General features: G+C 40.1%; 1 protein-coding gene across 6 annotated transcripts in view; it reads left to right on the plus strand.

Moving 5' to 3' along the window:
• Positions 1-23375, plus strand: part of MYLK (myosin light chain kinase) — a 228691-nt gene that overhangs the window by 173019 nt on the left and 32297 nt on the right. For all 6 annotated transcript variants that reach the window (XM_064514692.1, XM_064514696.1, XM_026118420.2 and 3 more), the window contains 3 exons: positions 5616-5666; positions 7326-7453; positions 10775-10928. In XM_064514692.1, coding sequence (XP_064370762.1) covers positions 5616-5666; positions 7326-7453; positions 10775-10928 — 333 coding nt within the window. The remainder of the gene's footprint in view (positions 1-5615; positions 5667-7325; positions 7454-10774; positions 10929-23375) is intronic.

A 23375-nucleotide genomic window follows, 5' to 3' on the forward strand; every position in this document is an offset into this window, starting at 1 on the left:
CTCTTCTGTGCTTCTCAGATTTGCTTTAATTGCAGAAATTGCTCAAGCACTGCACTGCCAAACTGGTATGGAATTGTTTCTTCATTGAAATGAGCTCTTTTAAAAAACTGAGTTACTTTCAGTGTACTATTTTGCATTATTGAAGTTGAGAGTGTGTTGATGTTTGCTAGCTCTCTCTTGATTGGAATGCAAGAGTGACTTTTGCTGGAGGAGGAAGAGGAGGAAGCTGGATTTTTTTCAATTAGAGGGCAATCTCTGCATGCTTTAGAAGCTAAATATGAGATGTTGCAACAAACTGTTAGTTGTTTTTAGTGAACAAATAAAAGCTATTAAAATTGAGCTGAAATGCACAAACTCAAATAACTGACGTATATGGCATTTAGTTGTCTAATTTCCACATCTTATCAAATTTAAGTCAGAGTTCTTTTCTATTTTATTGTATTTAGATAAAAACAGTTACTTGGAAAGGTTATGAGGAATTTGCTCCTTGAGAAGCAATGGAGTAGAACTATTTAAACTTTCAAACCGTGATGAAGTCTCAGGCTATTGGTGCTGGTACATTGTCACTGTCATTTTCTGTATAGCCATTAGCATAGATTTCTGAATGTAGGATTAACTTGGTAAGGGATGATGTGTCATCTTTTACTATAATGTTGCCCATCATCTTTCTTTTGTTTCAGCTTGTCTGTGCTGAGTGATACCTGTGAAAAGATTGGGTGCTGCAAAGGGAGTCTGTGATAGAGGCAAGGATAGAACTGAGTTAGTCACAGCCTTAACTGTGAGGCCAAGCATTTTTTTCTCTTTCATAGTTCTAGGTCTCAGTCAACCCATGCTTTCTAGCATCAGCAGTGAGTAATGAAGCTTTACAGACAACTTTGATATCAGAACCTGATATTCCCAGGGTTGGACAGAGGTTACGTTGTGATGCATTTATATGAGGGAGACAGATTACTCACAATGTCATATCCCACAGGTCTGAGGTACTCAGGTGAGATGGAGAAGACACAGGTTCAGGTCCATAACGTGAAGTAAGCAGAGACTTGAACCTGGGTTTTCCACCTCCTGTATGAGTGTTCTTGTTACTATGGTATCTACCATGTTATGGATATGACTTCTTTTTCAGTTTCTCATAAAGGAAACGCTGAAAATCTTGATTTAGTTCCTCTTAGAAGATAGTATCTTGAAAAGTTTTGCATGATGGGAAAATGTTTTGCAGTGTGGCTAGAGTATCAGAGTATGACATTAGCCCTTCTCCTGCCCTGAGCTAAAATGAAACTATATCAGAAGCAGACACTCCGGTAAATACCTTGCTCCCCATGTATGATGGAGTTGGGGATTCGTTGTGTTTGTTTACCAGGTGCTGAAATCCATCACGATACTACAGATGACAAGCTCCTAACTTTAGGCTTGTGTTTCAAGGAAGATGGTAGGAATGATGAACTGGCTGGAAATGCTATCTGGAGTGCTGATGTTTTTTCAGACTCTAACAGATTTTTACTTCATGCTTTATGAAAGCAAGCTGTGCGGAGAGTCATTTCAGGGGAGGCCTGTGCCTATTTTTAGTAAAATTCCAAAAAAGGGAAACAAAAAAGAAAGACGGAGGCTTCTGAACATATCTGCTCCCATGAATTCAACATCAGGGCAAGGCAAACTGCACAACCAAATGTTCCACAGCTATCAGCCTGTATGGGATCTTTCCCTTTTAGTGTAAAGCCCCCCAGACACGAGCTCTCTAAGAGGCTAACCTGCCTATAAAGTTATGTAAATACCAGCCTCGTAATGTTTACATTATGTCGTTTCTAGGAGGCAGATTCATTTAAAGAGGGAATATTATGTCCTTTTTCTTCCAGGTTGGTTTTTAGCTTCAGCTTCTTTCAATGTAAATATCAAAAGAGAGACAAACTGTCTTAAAAAAAAAAAAAAAAAAGAAGAAAGAAAAAGCAGCAGAAGCAGACTTGAACTAACATTTCCAAGAGGCTGAGATATTCTAATGAAAACAATCATTTGACCTTGTCAACTTTGGTTAATCTTATTAGATTTCTTTCACTAACTGTCTCCATCGGCTTTTGAACAAAAGTTGCTTTTCAAAAAGATGCTGAAATTATTTAAGGAAGGTCTATGAACAGTGGAGTGTACTCCATTAGCCAAAGAAGTCAGGTTCATGGACACAGAGGCATGTTTTTGCACTCATGCTGTTCCACACTGTCCTTGCCTTTCATTTCTGCTCCAGGCTATTTGTGTCAGCCAGACCTTCTAGCAGCCCTTTGCAGTCTGCATGGTTTGATGAAATCCAGTGACAGTCTGCATAGCCTCAGATAAGTGAATGCAATGTCTTGGTGGGTGAAAATAAAAAATTAAACAAAAAACTTGTATTTACATATAAAAAGCAGTACCCCAGCTGAATGGGGTGATGGGTTCATGTTCTTTGCTGAGCTGCAGTGGAAATACTCAAGATGTGTCTCTTTTAAACCATCTAAGCATGGCCCTTAGTCTTCCCAGGGATAAGAGGGATATTGCATTTATTTCACTTAAGAGTGTAAATATAGTGCATGGTGTTTTATTATACCTCCTAGTCTATATATAAATATTGTCCTTTAACAGTGATGAATTGAACATCACTGACTGTAGTTGCTAATGAAAAATGTTGTGATTGGGGTCCCTTCTCTGATGAACTAGGAGTGGCTGATAATAGGCAGAGAGAAGCAAGAGAGGGAGATATCTGAGTATATAGATATGCGTTCTGTGAATGTATTGTGAAAAGGCAGAGAATGATACTGTCAGGAAAAAAATGCCACCTTGCCTGTTAACTGAGATATTGCAGCAAATATACATCATCAGCCAAGAGGTGATAGCTGAGTGTAAATCATGCTTGATTAAGGAATTTTGGTTTTCCTCCCATTTGTCTGCAGTGACATTTCTGAAAAATAGTAGTAGTATCTTTAGTCCAAGATGGCATTTGACAAATGGTGCTTTTTTCTCATCACTGATGTTCCTTGTTGTTCATATCAGGCTTAATGGGGCATGGAGGTAATAAGATTCATGTCACTGTTTTAGGTATTAAAAGTACTAAAAGCCATTATAGCTCTGAGGATACCCAACAGTTATTTCATTCTCAGTTTAGAGAAAAGGAGAGAATCTGATGTCAAGTACAGCAGGAAAGAAAATTAAAATATCTACCTATTATTGAATCATACAGCTGTGTTAGTTTGCATGGGATTATGCAGCTAATGGATTACTTCCATTAACTGAGGTGTTTGCCAGCGGATGATAGGCCAGATTCAACAGCCCTTATGAACTGGCACCTGATCATGTAAGCAGTTTCATCCACCTAGCTGTGACTACAGAAATAAGTGAGAGTTTCAGCTCAGGGCTCGATCATACAGTGATGAAGAGGAGAGATGCTTTACAAATACTGCTTTTTGCTTTTCCCCATACAGCTCGGGGAGAAGAGGAGCTGGAAATATATTTGCTATCACTTACTACAGCAGCTAGAGTACATGATAGTCTGTTGGTGGCCCAAAAATTAATGGGTCCCTTTAATGAACAGTGGTGCTCTTTAAAAGCACCCATTTAAACAAGACTAAGCCAACAAAGAAGACATAGCAACACAGACATATATCTCATGCCATGGTGGTCCAGTTAAGGATAAACACCTCACAAGTACTAATCTAAACCTATAACTAGTTCTGTTGAGCCGATAAGTCTTTGAAGAAAGGCTTTCTTGGGAGATATCCAGCTCTTTTTTTTGACTCAGCTTTAACTACTGCAAGAATAACCTACCTCTCTGTCATTGTATTTCTGGTTCCAACAAAATCAATAAATACAGAGCATGTGAAAGCTAAGCATACTTTGAGAGAAAATTACTATAAAGTAGAACTGTTTATGAAAAGAAGGTGACAACAACTTCCATATTCAGTGCATATGAAATATTCCTCAAAATGAATGGAATAAACACTGGTGCGGGCAGCTAAACTATTATTTATTTATATTTATTAAGCCATTTGATGTTTTAACAGCCTATAGCACATCATTTGCTTTCAGTTGCTATCTCCAGCGACTCTAAAACTTGAAATCAGAGTCTTCAGAATTACGTATTGCTTGAGCTATAACATGAGACCCCCACAATGGGCTCCCGTCTCAGATGGCTCCTCATTCCTGGGGGATCAGGTGATGTGTTCACTGGGGCACATTCACAGCTTGCAGTTTGCTACCAGCAAGCAGATTTCAAGGCTCAGAGCAAGGGAGGCATGGCAGCGCTTGTTATGTCTTCCAGAGCTTTAAAGAAAAGCAGTTCTGTAAACACAGAGGCCAGCACTTGGAGGTACAAAATGTGCAGAATCTTATTGAAAGGGAGGTTAAAAAAGGCTCACTTTATTGTATTTCATTTATTTGCTGCTCACTGCTTTGAAATGTTTTAAGTAAACAGTGAACCAAATAATTCAAACCTAGTTATGGCTATCACTAGGCACATAAGTAGCTGTTGCCAGATACTGAAAAGCACTTAGCAGACACTGCCTCCGTTGGAGGCAACAGCATCTTAAAAGCCAAACTACTTCAATGAAGTTACCTATTTGAGCATCAGAAAATAAGAAATGGCCTTTTAGACCAGAGGGCATCCTCTGACTAGGCCGCTTAGGATAGTGGATATAAAGAGAGGGCTCTAAAAGGAATGAGTCCCCGCTTCTGGAATTCGGGGGGGTTGAAGGCATCCAGACTGTTATGTTAATGGCCACTACTAGACTACCGCCTATGAATTTGTCCTTTTGAACCTGTTTATGTCTTTGGCCTGCAAAACATTCCTTGTCTATGAACCCTAACTTAAGCATGTGCTATATTTAAAAATACTTCTTTCATTTCTTTTATGCCTGCTACCTGGTAATTTAATAAGGTAGCTCCTAGTTCTTGTTTTCTGAGAAATAGTGGATAGTCATTTTCTCCCTGTCTTCTCTACTGTCCTCCTACTTAACCATTCACAATTTTGTAGCATGTTATCTTGATCACATTAAGTGCCCAGGTTTCAAATTCTAGCCCATGTTTTTTGATAGCAAGACATTGTGAATAAACATTTGTGAATAAACCAAACGTTGTCCCTGCCTAGAGAAGATGAGGTGGTAAGGGGGTGATAACAGTATTTGCTGCCTGTGTATGTCTGTTTCTTTGTTAGTTCACAAGCGGCATAAAAAGTAGGACATGATGTTTACTACCTTATTTTAACTGAGTTCATTCAGCATTGTTTTTGTTAAAACTCTGAGCAGAAATTCAGTATGAGATGGATCTCAGCCCAGCGTTTTCATCCCAGTTAAGCTGCGATACGGAACTGAGTATGGCAGAGTACGGGAGACATGTAGCAGATTTTGTTGGCTCTTTTGAAAGTTCCAGCTTCAGCTGTGAATATTCTGAAGATCACCCAGGATAATAAAAGTGATTTTAGAAGTATTTTTAATTCTTGAGTTGTTTAAGTTAATTTACATTAATTCTTAAGTTGCCAAAATATAATAGATTTTGAATTGCCAACAAAGCATCACTATGAATGTGAGCATCTTTGCAGTTAATCTGATACCTTCCAAAACTCACCTGTGAATTAACATTTCTTTTTTACTTTTTTTTTTAACTAGGTGAAGCAACAGTGAAGAAGAAACCAGCTCCAAAGACTCCTCCAAAAGCAGGTAATTAGTTGCATATATCATAATGTATTAATAAATAATAAACCAATACAGTTTTAAAAAACAGGCAACACATTTATAAGCACTGCTGTTTACCTGCTAAATTTGTTGTGCATATGTGATTAAACAGTAGTTGTGATGTTCAGTGAGGAGAAAACTGGAAGACAGAGTCCATTTCTCTAATTTGCTCTTGAGGTTACATTGGTATAAGATTTAAATTAGAGCATGCAAAAAAGTTATTAACAATAAACTAAAGCAAGATCTTGTGGTGTGTGAGCAATAGTGTTGGAATTCCTGCCCCTTTAGTATATCCACAACATAGCCCTCAGGGAAAGAGATTTTTTCATTTATCACAGAATGCCACGTCTGCATGGGTAGCAACTACAGAGAAGTTGATGGATTCTACATTTCCTCTTAACTTGTCTTGTGCTAAATTGCTCATGTGTTTGTGTTCTCCTAGGCAAAGCTATATGTATTTAATGTTAAGCAGAATGTTCCATTACAGCAGCCTGCTTTTGGTGCCTTGAAACTGTCCGACCTTTTAACTGTTCACACTATTTTCTCTGCCAGATGCTTGCTTCTTTCTGATTTCTTTCAGATATTTTCAAAACAAAAAATTAAACTTTTCTAAGAACAAGTCTAGGGAAAAACACTTTGTTTTACTTTTATTGAAAAGAAAGCACTTTTTCTGATGCCCAGTAGCCCAGTGCTTTGGACAGGAACCTTATGTTTGGTGAAGTTATTCTAGTGTTAGGGAATGGCTTTTACTGTTTCAGTCAAAATGTCCTCAAAGCTGCCTCCAGAAACATACCGTTTACTGAGCTGTTCCTGTAAAACAACTGAATGCTTTTCACCCTGGAGCTGTCAGGGCTGTGATATTTCTGGCGTCTATCCCTAAGAGCTGCCAGGGGTCTGTCACACGCAGCACCACAACTGAGAGTCAGGAAATAGCACTAAGAGCAAAAGAGAGATCCTGCCATCTATTGTTACCCTGACTGTGAGAAGGAAGAGAAGTAACTGATTCAGACATGGAGGAATATGAATAGCACTGCAAGATTTAAAAGAAGCCCTGCAGTACAGAAACCAAAGGATCATCATTGCTCACAGGAAAATTCACTGTGGTGGGGAAAGAAGTCGATTTCCTTCCTTACCTCTCTAATCGAGGTCTCACACGATGGTCATCTGGCTATTGAAATGAGGATGTTCAAAGTTGGCTCTTGAGCTCTAGGCTTTCTAAATGCTGTTGATGACATTTGGGAGCAGGTTTGCAGACACCCTGAGCACATGCAAATAAATAGGAGGTTATCCAGGGCCATTCTTTGAAAACATAAAGTGCTACAAGAATCCTTAGTATTCTGAAAAACTCAATACAAAATTTAATAAGCTTTATGTTTGGAATTAGTGGTAAGTCTTAACAGTTTTGGCCTTCAGATTTCTGTACATTAGTCTTGAATGAGCAAACTTTTGATGGGTAGATTGTTTTTCCTTCACTACAGCAGGATTAACAAAGTGTCCACAGAATTGTTTCATAGCAAGCCACAGATAATTGTTAGTCTTTTTTCAAATAGCACTCTGAAACTGTTGAGAGATATGTGTGTCTGACCGTTAAGAAAAATAGAAAGTATAGTCACCTAAAGGGAGTTTTTTTGTTTGTTTTATCAGCTACTCCCCCTCAGATTGCTCAGTTCCCGGAAGACAGAAAAGTCCGTGCTGGTGAATCAGTGGAATTGTTTGCCAAGGTGTTAGGAACAGCACCCATAACTTGCACCTGGATGAAATTTCGTAAGCAGGTAAATTGTCTTCTGGTCTGTTTTAACAATCTTGAAACAACAGAGCTGGAAAGGAACTCCAAAGACCCAACTAGTCTATATTCCCTCCCCAGTAGCTGGCCATAACTGTCATTTCTGCCAGATGTTTTTCTCAGCTCTTCTGAAAGCATTCCAATGATGGAGATTTCACAGCCTCCATTGACATCCTATTGCACTGCTTAACTATCCTTAGTGTCAGAATTTTTTTCCTAATGCCAAACCTAAATCTTTCTTGCTACAGTTTAAACTCATTGCTTCCTGTTCTCTCTCCCATGACAAATGACTGTTCCTTTGAGAAGAGCCTTAGACCATGTAATTAAAGGATAGATGATCTGAAGGATATATTATCTGAAAGATATTTATCACAGGAAACACTTCTTCAGAAATAACCTTTTCTTCATTGATGCTTCGTCTAAAGCTATGTCAGGGGACAAAACGCAGCTTACGAAGGTTGAACGAAATGTCTCACAACATAAATCATACAAGGCATCAGCAGCACTTGTGGTGCTCGAGTGCCCTCACCACCTGTGTTAAAGTTCCTTTTTCTTGAATTAATTTCCTCGAGTTATATTACCTGTGTCCATTACCTGAAGAGACTTGCTTTAGTGAACAATTAAAACGCTTTAAACCAAACAACCCAATGTGGACACACAAGCTGGAAGATGAAGTGGCACGTTAGAGTAGACGAAAGATAAATATGTACTGTAGCAGCTATTGTGTTTATTTCATTCTGAACTTGTTATGCACTCTATAAAACATAAATAAAAACAGCTCCTCTTACAAGGAAGTTTAAACTCTAAATCTAGATGTGTCAGCATTTAATCACAGGAGTTCAAAACCGTTCACTCATGCGAAGGGTATTCCACATGTCATCTTTGCTATCCCCAAATAACCTCTTACTTTAGGGGAAAGGATGTGCAATAATGTGCAATTAATTCTCTCTATACTGTATACTCAACTTTTCTTTTATCTCCAAAGATAAGATGTCCTCCAAAGCCTCAGCAGCATTCACTGTTCTGTGTTGCTGAGCTCTGTCTTGGCACGTCAGTGATAGGTATCCCACAACAGTGAGTTTCCCGTCTGTTCTGTGCAGAATTCAGAGCTCACCGGTGACTTGAGCAATCCTATTTATGTTGATTCCATGGCCATTTTTATATACAAAACCTAAGTGATAACAGAGACTACCACCTCGTATTACCCATATCAGACCCATAATCTGTGATCCTTCAGCATTCTCTTTTTTAAAACGTCACTTTTACCATCTTTATACATCCTTTGGTTAATCCCTGTGAGACAAACTAAAGGTTTGCAAAATTTTACATTAGGGTGATATTTAAATTTTTCATATGTCAGTCTGGCAGGTAAATGGTGTAGGAAAAAAAAAAACATTAGGAGGCTTAATAAACAGTACAGGAGGACAAATGAGAGTCAGCAGAGCCAGTGAGTCGTGAGTTCTGATTTCAGCTCTGCCACTGCGTCGCTGTGGTGCACAGGAGGGACTCAGCCTCTCCTTTCTCCCATTCCCTCGTGTTTGAGAGAACCACAGTGGCTCTTACAGGTATTCTGGACAAATGCCTTTTGCTGGGGAAAAGGGAATGCCACAAAGTAAGGGCCATTACTGCTGTACGTGATGGCTGCCCACTAGAGCGATGGCGGAGCTATGCTAAGTTAACACACTGAGCCAGTGTGCCTTTGAAAGCCTGTTCTATTGTTAGCTGGATAACAAAGTCCATTGTTTGACACTGCTAATTGCTGGCAATTCTCAACTACCACCAGTGACCCAGTCTTTTGGGAACACAGGGATTAAGTGTCCTATTCTCTAGACGCATTGCAAGCCACCAAGCATCCTTTCAGGGCTTTCCTTGCATAATACATATCCAGTTCTACTAGACGGCTTTTTTTATTAGTATAACCTTTTGGCTAATTGTAATGAAGCAAAACACATAATCTGTAGAATCTCAGAAGAACAAAGTACAGCCGGAAAAAAAAAATCAATATAATTTAAACTGTAATCCTACATAATTCTAATTACCAGCTCCTATACCAATTATTGCAAGACAGGCTTTCTCAGGTTACCTTTGGGCTATAGCAGTGCACGTGTTTTGGCTCAACTGAGGAGAAAGGAGGGACAAGTCCTGCTCCTAGCCTTGTAATTTCTTCTCCTCTGAATATATGAGACGAGATAAGCCAAACTAAATAGCCTTCATTTTTAATGAAATTCTGAGAATGAGTTGGAAGAGTCACTTATCTAAGAAGGAAGTGGTGGGAGGAAGAAGGGCACTGACATTATGTTGTCTGTTTCATAAGAACACAGTGTACTGCTTCTCTAATTGCAATGTAGCATCATGGGGTTTTGAAATAATCTTTCAGGTCTCAAATTAATACTGATTAAAATCCATGTATCCCTGGCCGTGCTATAATAGCTTTGTTTCAATTAAGAACTAGTTCATAATATGGCTATGGAATTCAGCTGAGTTTTTGATTTTTGTTTATTTCTGAAAATTTAACCAAAATGAGAGATGCCAGGGATATCTGTGCGCATTAAATAAGGATAGTTTGTTCTCTTCTACTAAACAATGTGATTCATTTTGGAATGTCAGTGATTTCAAAATGAATGTTTCATAGGAATTTAAAATTCAAAGAGTGAAAGGGTATAATTTTTTTGTCTGTAAATTAAAAAATATTTTTGGCTCTCTGGAAAATAAATGTAGCTTAGGAAGACTGCATCTGCTCTTTGTGAGCATCTCTGCACAGCTGTACCATTACAACTCCATTTCAGGCAAAATATCTTCAATTGTTCAAAACCAGGAAACTCTTGCCCTGATTGATGTGGATGCACAGAATAAGGCTGGTTAAGACAAGATGGTAAAAGTCACAGCTGCGAATGATCTGCATAGTGGGTCTCTGAAACCAATGACAAATGAATTAGGATATTTAGAGCTAAACCCTAGTTCTACTGTGGTCTCTGTAGGATAAGTGAGACTAGACTTTGTTCTTTTGCCAGTTTTCACTTTCAGCTGTCAAAGGGGAGATAGAAAGTGAAACTCCTGTTCCTTAGTGGAGTCCCACCAATTCTAATATTCCTTGTTTCCACTGCAGGAGTGGAGTCATCAAAATGTTCTGCTATATTTCTAGATGTTTTGTGTTGATTTCACTCTTTACGAGCTACACATATTCACTACTGTGATAGAGTCATCTCTAGATGATGTTTAATAATGCTAACTTGTGTTGAGCTCTCTCAAACAGAGGTAAGGAAATTTTTTCCTTAAGAACTTTCTTTTTTTTTCTTGTTGAATTTGGCAGATTGAAGAAAATGAATATATCAAAATTGAGAATGCTGAGAACAGCAGCAAGCTAACAATATCATCAACAAAGCAAGAACACTGTGGATGTTACACTCTAGTTGTAGAAAACAAACTTGGCAGCAGACAAGCACAAGTCAACCTTACAGTTGTCGGTGAGTTCAAACAATGCTTTAGATATATACTCATTCTTTAGAAATCACTTTACATTGGCGTTCTAATGTACATGATGCTATGCAAAAACTTAAATAAAATCATCAGATAAGTTAAGAAGACTGAAAAAGAAAACCAGACCTTTAAAAACTATATCTGGACAGGATGCTGACATGGTATAAGCACTATAAGCAACCTCAGTAGGGCTATGCAGTGTTGCAGCAGCTTATGCATTTAGTTTTATTTTGAAAAATTATTAATTACAGATAGAGGTAAGAAATAACCCAGATTTAAAAAAACACAGTAAAGAAAGAAAGCAGCTCACATCTCTTATTTTGTTTAGGTATCACTGTAGTCCTTCTTCTCCCATTTAATATTTGTAGCATCCAGATGTTTGCTAAACTGCAAATTTTAACTAGATAATCCAAATTTTATTAGACTGTTAGTTTGGGAAGGACTCAGGTTGTCTGTATTAGTCTGTACATTTGAAAACATCGTGTTATTTGGGGGAGGGAGATTTTATCTCTTTGGGTGAAATTCCTACCGGTGTCTACTGTTTTATAGTGGCATAAACTGGTGGATAGAGGCGGTCTGTTTGGAATATGGAGTCCTTTATATATGAACTATTATATACATGTGCATATATTCTGTAATATACATGGGAACAGTGGAATAACCATGTGTTTGATGCTTTGGAGCATTTTAAAGGTCCAAACAGCTTTATCAGATGACACCGTCAGGCTGTCAAGTATGTTGAAGCAGGATGTGAACAACTGCAGATAGCTGCAGACCAGAAGACAATTGCAATATATTTGCAGGTACAACTGCAGCCTAGATGTAAACAAGCTGGGGTTAATTCTGGACAAAATCTAGAGCTGTAACATCTAGCTCTGAAAGGGCTAATGAACCCACCTTTGTGTGGATACACAACAAATGGTTTTCAGGGAAATGTGGGAAAGTTCTACAAGCAGAGTGAGAGAGATTTAGTCAAAATGTTAATCTCGTTCCTTCTATCATGTGTCACTAGTAGTGTTGGACAGTTTGGGTCTGTTTCTGCCTTCCTACGGTTTGCAGCGTGGTCTTGGCACATGGCAGGGGAGGGCAGAGTTTGCCCAGGCATTTGGACAAACTCTATTTCAAATAATGAGGCTGCATCCTAATCACTCAGGCATAACTGCATTGGCTGTGCTGTCCTAACACGTATGTGGGCTACTGAGCAAGTAAAGAAACCTGGGTGTAAGGCCAAAGATGAAAATCTGACTCCAGTGCAATCAATGGCAAAACTCCCATTGACTCTAGCCGGGCTGGAAATTCATTCCAGTGATCCACTGACTAGCATAGAAAGTTTAATAAGTAGTATCAACCTTCAGTGTACAATATCCAGTAAAGGCTGAATATGATTCTTGATTATTTAAATGAATTTCTTTTGCCTGATTTTTGGCATTTGTTGCAATTAAAAGGTAAGTGAATGAATGAGTAAAAGTAAAAGTAAATTCCAGCAACAGGCCAGAGAAAGCAAGAACAGAAAAGAATAGAGTAAGTATTTTTCACATAATGCATAAATAAATTGTACTACTCCTTCAGACAGTAGCTTATGCAGGTCAGAAATACAGCTAGGTTAAAAATGAACACCATGAAAGACTGATCCTCCAGTAACCATTAAATACACTGTTCTGGCTACAGCTTTTGTCTACATAGCTGGTTAGCAGCTAGAGGTACACCAGGAGAGCAACCACTCTTTATATCCCACTGGTACGCTTTCCTGGGCAACTGCTGCAGACTGCTAACTGTAGCAGATTATTGGGCAAGATGGATTTTTTAGCTGAACCAGGATGACATGTCTTAAAATCTTGTCACTATGTGAACTTCACCTCACTATTACATAAGTCACTGTTTTATATTCTGTGGAGTTAATTGGTGTGAAAGTCTTTGAATTCTATAACCTTATAAAGCTACGTCTCAGCCTGCTGCTTTGCCCTTCCATGAGTAAGAAATGTGCCAGAGAATGGTGGGATTCCCAGAGCTGCTTTTGGGAGAGTTGGGTGAAGAATCCTTACAATGTGCTGGAGTTTGCCATGCGTTTTGGCTGATGAAAAGCTGTCTGATTCCAACTGAAAAGAATAAATTCCCTCTTGTAAAATTGCCAAGCTCTTCAGTGAAACATCTCACTGATGTCAGCACTGCCAAAGGCATGACAAAGCCTCGAGATTCCTCGTTTGCTACATATGTATTTTACAGCCAGATCCTTCCATCTGGTTACCCAAAAATGTGGGGGAAGGGGGCAAAAATGTCTTCCTTCTAGGGAGCAGGTTGGAATCTCACTGTTGAGATAAAATCCTTCAGCCTGTTTGCACCTTTAATGGTGTTAACTGTTCATGAAAAATAGGAAGGTGCTGTCTTTTCTGCGAAGCCTGCTCCAGTCAGAATAGGGAGGCTGTACTTCTCTAAGCATGCAGAACCAGAGATCTTTCAGTCTACCAAACGTCATCCTTAGGACTAAGTTCTCATCTGTCTATTCTTTCTGTTCCCTCCAAAGCACTAGGAAGGGACTTGCCCTCCCTGTCCTGATCCCTATTCATAACAATGGTTTATGGAGAAAGCCCTGCTGCTACACATCAGCTTTGTTTGCCTCAGCTATGTATAATAAGACTCTAACCTCTATGTGAGCTGCCTCCCCATAAGATTACTGATTAAAAGGCACACCCACGTACATGCTGTGTACTCAAAACACTGCTGCCTGACCACAGTACATAACTGACTCTCGAACGTGTTGAGAGAAACTATAAATACAGAACATCTGCTCTCCGGAAGGAGTGTATGAACTGACCTAGAGCTGTGTTTCTCAAATGACTAGCTAACAGGTTTGTCTGGTTTGAGTTTTAACAAATCAGTGACATTTGTTAAAATACAAAATGAAATAGATAAGGAAATAATTTTGTATTATTACTTCTTACAACTGTGTGGGTTGCAAAGTCCTCACGCTCATGCACAAGTTCTCGTGTGAAAGGCTCCAATAAGTGTTTCCCAAATTAAAGTTGGACTGTAGCACATGACAGGGAACACATTGCCCAGAGAGGTTGTGCCATCTCCATCCTTGGAGGTATTCAAGTCCAGACTGAATAAACATCTGAATAACCTGGTCTGACCTCCTAGCTGAGCAGAAAGTCTAACGACCTCCTGATTTAAGGCCTGAGTCTTAGACAATAAACCACAGCTGGACATTTGAATGATTTTAGGAAAAAAAAGAAAAAGAAAGAAAAATGCCTCCTTTGTATTCCTTTGATGAATTTTCTCCTGAAGTCTTAAATCAAACTGCTCAAATTGTCATACTCAGCAGTCATATTCAACACTTCAACTGCGAGCTTAATTGAACCAAGTAGGGATTCTGCCATTTAAGGAGTTTGAATAGCGTAACATTGTGTGATTCAGTTTTGGCCATGGGAAAAGCTGCTGTTGAAAGAAGCCCAGCTTTGAATTATTCTAAGGATTTTTTTTTCTTCATGATTTTAATGAATAGCCATGAATAAAACTTCTATTAAACCCAACCTCTGATGTGAGCTGTTTGCAGTCCACACACCAGCTGCACAGTGTCTAGTCAAATTAGAGGAGACTCCTGTTAATTGAAGATGGGCAGTGTGGTGTGGTGATGAGTACATAGGACTAAGCCACAGGCATTGAGTTTTGAGCTTAATATTGATTTGTTGTGTAACTTTGGGCCTGTATAAGCTAATAATACAGGGAGACCTGCAGTAGAAGTGTGACATCCAAGTTAAGCAGTCTCATCTCTTAAAGGGTAGGCTGCTTCCAAAATGTCCATGCAGAAGTCTTCTCTATTGTTATTTAAAGTCTAGCTTTCTCACATAAGCAATTTCATTAGCTGAATGATCTCTCTAGAGAGCTTTTGCATGTTTCTGCTCCAAATTCTTAACAGCCTGTTGTGAGACCAAGCTAATGATTAACAGCAGACACTGTTTCAGATTAAAGTGGCTTTTTGTTGCCAAAGCTATACTAAATGAGCCAGCAATGAGCTGAGTATAAGATAGGGCTGATTTAGGAAAGGTAATGTCCTGAATCCATAGTGATAGCAAAGAATATTCATTCCTTTCTTGACATTTTTTGGATGCATATGGGTAAATAATCAAATTGCTGCTTCTGAACATTTTAGCTATGTGACAGGAGTACATCAATCCATAACCTCTTATGAAAAAGGAACTTTGTCATCATACTGGCTAAGGCTGGTTACTCTGACAAAGGGTCAAAAGAATAACAGAATACTCAAGAAGGAGAATTTGGCCTTTGAGAAGTTGTGGTCTGTTCTGTGGCTCTGCCGTGAGCTTCCTTCATGATTTTGAGCATCCTGCTTAGTGTTTCCATGCCCAGATACAAGGGGATTCTGAAGCTCAGTGTTTGCTGAGTACATTGCATATCAGTGATGGCTTTTACCTTTTTTAATACAGAAGTAGGAAAATATATACTATCTGTATGGGGGCTGATTTTGATCAACCTTGTTTTGTTCTTTAGATTGGTATTGTTTCTGGTGCGGTATTGTATAAAAACAAAATACGGCTCTAAGATAGATATATGCAGAAGAATAAGAGCAGTATTATTGTACATTGAGAGAGACTTAAAGATAGTTGTTACAGTGTTTTTGTTACCCTAAACAGTTACACACGTACTGTGTGCTCTGAATCCTTCTCATACATTGTTGAACAATGATAAACCAAGTACTTACGTAGTATACTTACATATAAGCATGTTGCACACAGACATGCAAGTAGTATAATATGACTGCATTAAGTAATACTTGCTTTTCTGCCTGATGTTACGGTTCCTTACTTGGTTTGGGATGAAGATGTTATTTTCGGTGAGGAAACTGTTATTTCCATGTCTTCAGCAGAATCAGTATTCACAGAGTCTTTCCAAGCGAAAGTGAGAAAATTCAAGTTTAGCTTTAGAATAAGATCTGATCATGCACTAACTCCAGTAGTCATCGAATATAGTGGTAGGGTTATTAGTTGCCTATATGGAGGCATTGTGTTCAACAAGTGACGTATATGCATGCTATATCACCATTAGTTCTTTGGCCTTAAGCTCTGCTCTAAGGAAATGTAACATCTAACAGTGGCTCTTTCAGCATTTTCTCTGAGTCCCTGAGACCTCTGGCTCAGCGCAAGCAGCTCAGACTGAATGCATCCATAGGGGGGCAGAAACTGGGCAGTCGTCGTCTGCAAAAGCACATGCAGACTTTTGCCATAGTGAAGCAGCACAACCTAAGGTGTTTCTACAGAGAATGCTACAGCTCCGAAGTGCTAACGTGAACGCTTCCGAAACATCCTTCATCATCTTCTGAGAAGCGTCAGATTGTATCTTACTGGGGCCATGGGATTCCCTGTTTATAGCCGGGGCTGAGAATGCAGTGAATTTCCTAAGAATATGTGGGTGGACTTGGCCTATAACCTTCGGCCTTTTAAATTCCTCTGGATTGCTGGAGGATTTTTGTCACCAGCTTTCCAGTTAAAGAGCAACCAGACTGATGGTTCAGGAGGGGACATTTTATATTGTTGTTGTAGTACAGTGTTATAATCTCCACTGTCAGCTTCCTCTCTACTGCTTGGTGACTAGACTCCGCAGCCATATCCAAACTGTGTTTTTGTAGAAAGATAATAGTAAATAGAGGAAAAAACAGCTTAGGTTGCCTAACATCAGTGCCAGTACCCTGATGCAGAATTAGAGCCTGAAGGACCTTCTCATCTGTGTCATTTCTGTGAGGAGAAATTGCAGCAGAACTCTCTGCTTCGTTGTTTTTCCTGATATTCGCCTTCACCTTTCTTCTGGTGAAGAAAAGGAAACATCATCACAGTATTTTTCACAATAAGCTTCCTGTATTTTACCTGCTGTTGAATACTAGCAATTTCTTTATTTGCAAAGGCCAGTGGTTGCTGTTCTGCACATGAGCAGAGTGTTCCTAGGACTCAAGCTTACTCTGGCGGAGACTTGGCATCTGCTTACAGTCTTACTGGAGCAAGCCCCAAATTTTTTTCTGCCCTTCAGTGGACAGGTATTAGAGCTCTCATTCAATCAGTTGTCAAACCAGATTCCTGATGAGTAGCATGTGAGTAATCTGAATAGCTTGTTGACTTAGGCACAAGAACAGATGGTTTAGAAGAAGGGCTCCTGAGAATGCATTATATATTTGTTTGTTCCATTAGGCCTGTGGCAGGAGGAGATGTTCTTGTGATGAGGGCATATGCGTGGGAGTGGTGAGCTCTGGTTTCGCTCCCAGCTCCATCCTCCTGCCTGTCCTTGGGTGAGGTCGTTTCACGCTTTATGCCCCAGTCACCCCGCTGGCAACGTGAGGATCGCGGTACGAAGTGCCGCTGTGGGTCTTCAGTGTTTGTGAGCTGCTTTATCTGCAGATCTCAGAAGCGCAGGTTTTAAATAATGTAGTTTTATGTCAGAAATATGGAGAGGGGCAGGGAGGGCTCCAGCTTTTGAGCTTGGCACTGTGGCGCAGGGCTGCACGGAGAGGAGGCTAGAGCAAGCCTGCAGGCCTGGGCTGCATTACAAATTGTGCCCAAGCTCAGGCAGGGAGCTCCCCGGGCTCACCAGCCTCGTCCCCGCGGCACTCAGCTCCCGCTGCAGATGCTGCTTCTCTGGGGGAAAACTGCTGCTTTCACCTTCTCTTGTGTTACTTTGTGGGAGAACACAGGCGTTTGGTTCCAGTTTAATGTTACGCTAAACCTGTGGTGCATTGACATCCAGAAGGCTCTTAAAGGGTGTTAGTACCTTTACTTACAGCGCTTCTCTGCCTTGGAAGAAAAGCCGCAGGGCACAGTTTTCCGAGCAAAGCAGAGAGGTCTGCCATGACCCCAAGCCCTGTCAGCAATAATGCCGAGTTCAGTTATGACCTTTTATGGTTTTGCTTTTCTCCTGCTGATGAATTTCAAATGAAGCCTTTGCCAGTGCTGTCGGCATGGACAGTGTTCAACTGGCTTTAGCAGCATATTAAATACCTTCTCTGGCTAAACAGCCCATGGAATGGAATTAAATTGTTTCTTTCTGTCTGTTCTTCATCTGGCAGGCAAATATCACAATAGCTAATAATAGTCTTATACAGTAATATGATAACGGGATTTAGAAAGAAACCAAACCAACTTTGAGAACAGATAAAACCGCTTCAGAGATGTTGCTTTAGTGCTGTCTCTGAAAAAGAGCAATAACCTTCCTTTCTCAGGAGCTGTGGTTATATTGTTCCCTGTTTTCAGGGGCTTTCTGCTGCAATGGTGTTGCTGCTTAAGAGACTGCGGGAGCCCTGCGAGCTCTCCATGTGCAGCAAGCCTTGTCTCCTCGCTTCGGCTCGGTCTGACCGTCACATCAAGTAGCTGAGCAATTTCCATTTCCGTGCGCTTGGAGCTAGATAAGGAGAACGCTGCCTTTTTTGGTCCCCTGGAATGGGGCTTGTGTTGTGCAGGCTCCGCAAACTGAGCCATTTTGAGAAGCCAGTGAGACGTGGGAAGTACGGTTTCGGGTTCTGTGGGTGTCCTGTGTGAGCTGCGGGTTTGCCACCTATGCAGAAGGAGAGAAAGTCCCTTTCCTTATCGGGAGGGATTTTGAGTTAAACACCACTGAAAAGAAAGCAAGAGCCTCAAGTCAGACTTGTCTCATAAATAATAATGATTTAAAGACTGAGCATGCTTATGCTTATGCTTTGTGCTTCTCAGTGTGCGGAGTGTACAAATGCAGATTAATTAAAGGTTACTCTAGGCTGTATATCAAAACCTGTTTACCAAAATATCTCTGAGAATTTGTCTGAGGAAGAAGTGCAGCTGAATCCAGTTTGGGAGTAAATCGGAAGTGTGTGTTTCAGTCCCAGTATGGTCTTAAATGTGGCTCATACCCTTCAGTGGGGCTAGCTTGTGACTTTACCATCTGCCCTAGGGAGCACATGCCACAGAGAATAAATCGGCATCAGACTGGCCTGCCTGCTCCTGCTTGCTCTGGGGAAGGGAAAATCTATATCCCTCTGTATTGGGGAGCGTTTGTTTTTTAATCTGTGCCTAGTTTGCTGGACCATGAAGGGAGAAAAGCCCTCCTTCTCCTCACCCTACTCGCCTCTTGCTCGCCTCTTCAGGGCATGTCATATGAGCTGCTGCTGCTCTTTCCCCAGTCTCAGTGACTTTAGGCAGTCCCTACACTGCTGCGTAGAGCAGTGCCCAGGGCAGGCTTGAGGGCAGGTTTGCTGCTTGTCCATCTTCCTTGCCTGCAGCCTTTGGAGCCAGCTCGGAGGCAGTCCTCCTGGTATTCCTAGGGATCGCCTAGGGAGCTCTGTGCTCGAGTCCCCTTTAGCATTTAGCTCGCCAGCCGCCAACGATCTTATTAGCCTTTGCAGTTATAATATTAGGCAAACAAGGTAATCATGCATCCTGGTAAAGGAGGTATAGGTACTGTCTGCTACAAAGGACAGGGGACTTTGTAGGATGCTGTCCAAGTTCAACAGAGATGGTGTGGGTGCAGCCAGTTTGACTCTGATAATCTATATTATCGTAAAGTTTAGGTAACTCTTGATTTGGGCGTTATATGCATGCTGTGATAACTTAGTCAAGGCTGGAGTACCTCTGGTTTCATCTAGTTAAGATGTCTAATTGTGGAGAATGTGCACATCTATTTTCTTTTGTTGCGTAAGATAGTGAAGCCAAAGTTAGAGCTCTGTATTTTAATTAGCTGCTTCCCCTGGAAATACATTGATATGCAAATGTCTGAAAGGAGCAGCATATTTTTGGTATGCACTCCCTTCCTTTTAGTTCCCACTTTGGATTGTAGTTATGGCTTGGTCCAGAACAGGACGTACCACGCTGTAGTCCAATGGAGCCGATGTAAAGTCCTCACAACATAAGCCTAAATGTGAAGTATGTTTGTGTACGTAAAGCACTGCACATGACATGCAAATGAGAGATTGAGGATAGCCAGCTCAAGGACACTGATGGTATATTAAACAGTAAAACAGGACAGAACAGAGAATTGTGCTTGACTTCTGCACCCTTTCTCAACCCACTGGATATTTTTATTGGAAGCAGTTAATTATGCTGATAGAGATTTCATATTCCAGAAGGGAATGAAGTTTGGCAAAATATCCTAGCTCTCAATACAGACAGATGAATACAGGGTAACCTTTTAAATCCCCATGGAATAAACTGTTGAGAAGCAAAACAGACACACGGAGAGACCATCTGCAAATTCTCTGAATGCGCAGAGCTACAGAATACCATCCAGTCTGATATCAAATAATTTAAGCATGGTAAAATACAATTTGGAAAGATACATATATCTGTCATATTAAGAATGTGCAAAGATTAGGCTGTCTCTCTTGTTTATGGTCTTCCATAGCAGCTACTACCCAGTATTTTTATGTTAAGCAGGTCTGCGAGCAGCAGTGCATGGTAGACTTCAAACAAAAATGTGTGTCTTTCTGGCTCAAGAGAGTCCAGCCAGGGATGTACGTTTTCTTCTTTTCCTTCTGGACAAAATTTATTAGAAAAGGGGAAACATTCCCAAGACTGGCAGATATTAGACTAAGCCATATAACATTTTCTTTACAGCTAATGTCCCTTTGGCCATGAATGTTTTCTCTCTAGTGCTCACATGCTTAAGCCTTGCTTTTGTAAGCTATCAAAATGGATTCCAGCTATCTAGGTGAGTCCTGGAAATACAGGTCACTAAGGTAACTGTGGCCTAGGCAACTGTTAAAATCATGCTCATACATCATCTGAAAACAGAAGTGTGCTGAAAGTCAGCGAGGAGAGACTGCATATTCACATCCTGCCTGGGGAGCAGGCTACTGTGCTCTGCACAGACGGAAATAGATGCATTTTTTCCTCCTTCGGTGTAAAACTGAGTATAGTGATCTAGTCAAAAGCTGTCAAACATATGGATCTTTGTAGGCTAGTCTTCTCTTTGAAAGAAGGGCTTACTATTACAGCAAGCTAACTTTTTTCTTTCTTTTAAAGAAGCACTTACTGCTTAACTGCCCACATTTAGCTGTGAGCTTGGCAGGAGTTGGAGAATCTGCACCGCTTTGACAAACCTGAACAAACGCCTTTGGAGGGTGATAGACTACTGGCTCAGCTTTTTCTTCAAAGTGTTTTCCTTCTGCTATCAGCAACTGCTCTGTTCTGCTTGGGTTTAGGATGAGTCAGCTGTTGCTTGCCTGAGTTCTTATATCTGCATCCTGGCATAATACAACAATGAATATATAAGAGGAAAACAGACACGCAGCTAAGTATTATTCTGCTGAATAATACTTGAAGAGGACAGAGGCAGCAGGATTTCCCACGAGGTCCCCCTGGATGATGATTTGGAGTGAACAGAATTTGGTTATCCCTGCTCTCAGGACTGGGACTGAAACCATCTTATATTTGAAAGTTATAGACCTTTCATATATTTCAATTTGGGAGGGAGGTGGATGTTTAGTGACAACTGTATTAAAAAGAGCGATATAAGAGAGATTTTTCAGGGAAGCTGTTGGTCAACAGAACGAAATGGCTTACGGTCTGTAGAAAGAGGACTGGCCTGTTCCAGATGGTGAACTGATCTGAATATTTCAGTGTCCTGACTCGGTTAGACTATCCCATTTTCCCTCTGTATAAGTAAAATCACAGCAGTCAGAGGAGACATCCTTTCATCCAAGAACTAAAGGTATGCCTTTGGCAAACTGTGGCCATTTCTGTCTGCTCATTGGTTTTCCTAGCAATGAGAATTTGAATATGAAGGGATAACTAATGCAGGCTACCACAGTAAGGCTTTGATCAAAGGTCACAGCAGTTTTCCTCAAGTATTTGAAATGTTTTTATTACTGAGCAAGTGGCTGTATTTTTGGTTGGTTTGGCAGCTCTGCCTCTCTAAAGAAATAATGTCCATTAGCCACAGACAGTTATTCTTCAGCAGCTTTTATCAGCAAAACAGGACATACATGTAGCACAGTTTGCTTTTCATCTTAGTTTGATGAGTTTTGCCACCAGCCACGTTTTCTAAGCTGGGAACAGGTGAGGTTGAGAGAATGCATCTGGGATTTTGTGCAGCACTTACGGTTTTCTGTGTCCTAATGATTGGGTATGCGGCTATGACAGCTGTGGGTGATTTCACAGTTTTGTTCATTTGACTGGAAATGGTTCATCATACTTAGGCCTCTCAGAGCTTTATAGGACTCTTTGTGCAACATAGTAATGGAGCACTAGAAAAACAAGTGCTGGCAAGGTTTTATTATACCTTAAACTCCTTCCTCTTAGAAACCCACTTATGTTACCTAATGGTTGAATGCCTATATTAAATTCCCATTTCCTTGTTTCTGTCCTGTCTGTTGCTCTTTGTTATTTTGAGCCTGAGGATGTAGGATGTGCTTGGAAATACTCAGCTGAATGGTTGCCACTTCAAGCAAAGAACAGTAATGACTGATGAAAAGTTATTTGCCAGATTATTTAAAGTTAACAAATTAATTAAATTATGTCTATTGCCCATTGATACAGTGATGTAAACTGGTGTATTTGACAGAGGGAAGCTCGAATATTGGTGATTTTCAGGAAAATGGATAATAAAACATTTGGGATAGTTGTTGCTTTGGTCTGGTGTTGTCTTCACAACATTTTATTCTCCTGTTCTTGCCCTTTCAAAATCCTGGAATTATTTGCAAAGCTGTGTCTTGTCCTGCATGCTGTACGTGACTGTACTTTTACCTTGACGTATTAGTTATTGTTATGGATTTTATTGATCCATGTCCAGTGTTATCACTGTTAGTATCATCTCACACTTGCTCTATTTTCTTTTTTTTTCTTTTTTCTTCTTTTCTTTCCATCTTCTATCGCTTTATCCCATTCTTTGACTTCACATTCAACCTTTGGTCACTGGTTCATCCAGATCAATATCATCATTATTTTGTAGGTTTTGCTAGATTACTTCTGAGAGGATTATTCCCAGGGAAGGTACTTGGTTCCCTTTAAAGTCTTTGGAAGTGCTTAACTTCCATAATTCTTTTTTTTTAATAAGTAATTTTAAAAGTCAGCCTTTTTCTGTCTTAGGAGAACATTTATTGCAATAACTCCTTAGTTTAATGATTCAGGTTAATTCTGAAAAAGCCATGTAACTTCATGTTTTTTGTATTGTGTGGAGGTTTGCATAGTTGGTTGCTCATTTACACACCAGTTTCTGGTGATACTGCTCTGTATGGAGCAAATACGGATTTTAAGAGCAAGTTTCTGCATGGGGAATAGCAGTTCAGAATTTCTATGTTCTACCTCCCGAACAATTTCCCAAATCCACACGAGATAAAATCTCAGTATTTAAATGAGGTATTCTAAGTTGAATTATTTTTACCAAAAAATGTACCATGTACCAAAATGTACCAAAAAATTGCACACAGGCAAAGAAGTTCACTAAATTGTTGACAGACAAAGTTGTCG

This window comes from Dromaius novaehollandiae, chromosome 7, assembly GCF_036370855.1.
Source record: "Dromaius novaehollandiae isolate bDroNov1 chromosome 7, bDroNov1.hap1, whole genome shotgun sequence".
NCBI classification, from domain to species: Eukaryota; Metazoa; Chordata; class Aves; order Casuariiformes; family Dromaiidae; genus Dromaius; species Dromaius novaehollandiae.